Raw genomic sequence first — 3,469 nt, 5'->3', positions numbered from 1 at the left:
TCGCAATCTGTGGAGTGTTAAATGGGTGGGTTGAGCTATTCCCCACATGGAGTGTATGGCTGGTACAGGTGGAGTGTAGTAGTTGGTGGGTTGAGTAGTCTCCCCAAATGGGCTTGCATGTTGCATGTTTTTTGAAATGGGCCTATGGGCCATACTGTTATCTGAATAAGGGGCTAAGGCCCATTTATTATAATTTGAAAAGGGCTCGCCCAAGATCACTGCATTACTGAATGGGCTTAGGCCCAATGGGCTTGAGTGACTTGGGCTTTGAATGGGTTTTCCTTACACACTGAGTTTCCCCAAACTCACCCCTTTTATTTTCATCCACGTAGGTAATCCCCAACCATAGTGGGCTTGGAGCTGTGAGGGAATTCGGAGTGGCCACCCGTTCTGAAAGTTTGATTTTCTTCTGGTGAACTGGACATCCTTTTTTTTACATTTGAAGTTTTAGGTTTTTAAATGTAATAAGGCCGCTTAATTATTTTTGATGGTGTTAATATGTGTTACTAAGATAAGTATTACTTATTTTAACCGTTGAAGTTGGAAAGCTTTAGGGCGCGTTTTCAAAAACAACAATTGATTTCAAAATAATACGACAACAAGCAAAGCTTCTGCAATGAAAGTATTTTCCAAAATTAATCACTTTTCCTAAAAATGACTTAATCAAAATCGGTTTCCTAGAAATATCCATGACGTTAAGGTGTGGCAATGGCGGTATGCATGTCTAGGATTGGATCCGAAGGAGCTTGGTACTTAGCGATCAGATGGACTCACCACCTCTTTTCCGGTTTCCTACCGGTGCATGACTTCCATTCACTTTAACCTATAATGAAATTATCTTTTAAAACACTAAGTAAGTTTTTTCTAGATCAACAATATAAAATGTTTTGAACGCTTCGATGTGGCATGTCGGATCCGGTCATAACGTCTGGGCCGGGTTTGGGGTGTTACATCTATATACCACGTTCTATCTTTTTTTATTTTCTTCCTTATTGTTCTAATCATTGATTTATTATTCTATTTTATTTATCTTAGTTATTTATTTAATAATTTTATTTGACTTTGATTTGATTGCTTTTCAGATGGTATCAAGATCTAAGTTTCTTTCTGAATGTTTAGAGCCCTAAGTCAAATCAGCGACTTGGAAAATCTTATGATCCAGTCTTCCGCAATCATCCACCTTAATCCTTATCAACTTTGATGCAACTTTTAAATGGCATGCAAAGGATTTTTGTACAGGTTACTAGTGCGAAGGCCCGATGGGTCTATAGTGGGGTCACGAGTAACTATAAACAAGCAGGTTCCATCAACGTTTGCTGTGGAGGCACTCACATTTCTCTAAGGAATTCAAATTTGGTTAGATCTGGGATTCCGAGATATCGAAATCTAAGGAGACACTCTCACAATAATTAAAAAAAATTTAATAAGTAAGGTGGATGATTTTGTTATAAGCACGTACGTGGAAGATATAAAATTGTTGAGAGAAGTTTTCCATACCTATTTGCTTATATACACAACAAGGGAGAGGAATAGTCTTGCACATGTCTTAGCAATGAACGTTTAAAGTGGAGGGAGCAGAGTCACCTGATGAGGGAAGTACCGGCGTTCGTGAGAGGGAAAATGGAGGAAGAGAACAGATTAGTTGGCCGGTGAAACGAATTGACGAATAACCAAAAGGGTCTCCTCCAAAGAAATGCGAAGGTTAAGGGAGCAAATAGGAAATAAAAGGGAAATGGGTTGTGAATACTGGGGTGGTTTAGGAAGCCAACAAGGAAGCCAATAGTTTTTATTTATTACTGCATTCTTTGTTTTCTTCTTCTTTATTAGTCATTATTATTTTATTGGTTTTCAGTTAGGTTGTTTTTGATGTTTAGTATTTTTTGGCTGTATTCTTTTCCATAAATGAATCCAGCTAGTCTTTTTTTAAATAAAAAAAAAAAAAAAAAAGCAAACAAGGAAAGTACCAACACTCTCTATATAAAGAACCAATTACCAAAACTCAAATGCTTTCCTTTGCCATCACAAAATTTCTTTATCTTTTCTCATTGTTGTAAGGTCGTTGTTTATGATTAGCATGGAGAACAAAGGTTTTAATGTTATACTTATGGTACTTTTTCTGGGTTTATGTTGTCTTCTGATTTCTTGTGCTACTGTTCCTGCTATAAGTAAGGGTAATATTTTAGTTTTTAATTTTAATTTTTTATTAATTAATTTATACAAAATTAATTTATTTGATATATTTTTTTATATAGGAAATCTCAACTCAAATAAGGAACTACTCCTTTCTTCCGCACGAAATTTACTTGCTCAGGTCATTTCTCACTCACAAAGAAAAACATATATAATAAAATAATCTTATATCTAAACTCCACAAATGGAGTAATAAAATGACATATTTAAAAAAAAATTGATTAAAGATTATTAATCTTAAAATAAAAGAGGATGCTTTTGAACCAATTTTTATTTTTTAAGCAAAAAGATGAACATAATACTAGTAATGCTGAAAGTTGTTGTATTTTTGGACAATTGTCTGTCTATCCGTATAAATTTTGCAAGGATGAATATAAGTAAATTTAATAATTAGATTAAAGTTGTATATAATTATATTTTGCAGGATGTGAAAAAATCAAGTGAAGCTGAGGAAATGTTTGAGGAATATTTAGGACATAAATTCAATGAAGAAAGGATGCTAATAGAAACAACAGATTATCCACCACCTGGTCCCGACCCCAAGCATGATCCCCATGCTCCTCCTCCTCCCCAATCATGAAAAGAAAAAAAAAACTAAAGTCTAAACTTTTATATTTAATCTAAATAATCTTATATGTAACTTTTTAGTTATTGCAATAAATAAATTCCTTATTTTATATATAGATATCTCATTTCTCTCATAATTATAAAACTTAAGTTTCACTTCAATTCAATTTATATTCTTAAATCTTTTTATCCACCAAATGGCTCGATTTCCTTTGTTAATCTTCCTGTCCAACAATGGCTCTATTTATTTTCACAAGTAAAAGAATATTAGTTTTCATATTAATATTAATATTAATATCTTATAATTAAGTAAGGAAATGTTTTGTTCTGAAATAGTAAGGCATGTAATTATTGTTGGATAGATCTAATGAAAATGTGGGGTGTCCTTCGTATTTATTGGACTATTTGCAAGCGCTCATCGCAACTCATATCGCGAACATGGACTTCAGTATCACAAAACCAAAGTCGTCGGCGACGTCACAATGAGAAATTTCCTGATGTTGCGACGACGAACGACGTGGCGACATGTTCTAACATAAATTGAGTTTCTTTTTCTAATTAAATTATGTTATTTTATCCCAATCGAATTATAATTATTCTAAAAATATTTTAATATGATTAGAGCTCATAAGGAAATTTTTATCAATGTTTAAATTATAAAATGTCTACATTTGACATTAAATTAAATTGACACATGTTGGTATCCTTGACT

General features: G+C 33.2%; 1 protein-coding gene across 2 annotated transcripts; it reads left to right on the top strand.

Annotated features, from left to right (window-relative positions):
• Positions 1–1,955: 1,955 nt before the first annotated feature.
• On the top strand, positions 1,956–2,869 carry LOC108463400 (uncharacterized). Of its 2 annotated transcripts, none has more exons than XM_017763346.2 (3): positions 1,956–2,165; positions 2,253–2,311; positions 2,615–2,869. In XM_017763346.2, the coding sequence occupies exons 1-3, from the start codon at positions 2,066–2,068 to the stop codon at positions 2,768–2,770; spliced, it is 315 nt and encodes a 104-aa protein (XP_017618835.1). In that variant the 5' UTR covers positions 1,956–2,065; the 3' UTR covers positions 2,771–2,869. The 2 variants fall into 2 exon arrangements, with proteins under 2 accessions (XP_017618835.1, XP_017618834.1); XM_017763345.2 differs by having other exon boundaries at positions 1,956–2,171.
• Positions 2,870–3,469: the final 600 nt, after the last annotated feature.

This window comes from Gossypium arboreum, chromosome 13, assembly GCF_025698485.1.
Source record: "Gossypium arboreum isolate Shixiya-1 chromosome 13, ASM2569848v2, whole genome shotgun sequence".
NCBI classification, from domain to species: domain Eukaryota; kingdom Viridiplantae; phylum Streptophyta; class Magnoliopsida; order Malvales; family Malvaceae; genus Gossypium; species Gossypium arboreum.
Note: the sequence above shows the minus strand (reverse complement) of the source record. Positions and strands in the feature narration are given on the sequence as shown.

Coding starts and splice junctions, on each gene's coding strand:
- LOC108463400 (XM_017763345.2), top strand. CDS start 2,066: ATGATTAGCATGGAGAACAAAGGTTTTAATGTTATACTTATGGTACTT. Junction 2,172..2,252: donor TGTTCCTGCTATAAGTAAGG/GTAATATTTTAG, acceptor TTTTTTATATAG/GAAATCTCAACTCAAATAAG. Junction 2,312..2,614: donor CACGAAATTTACTTGCTCAG/GTCATTTCTCAC, acceptor TATATTTTGCAG/GATGTGAAAAAATCAAGTGA.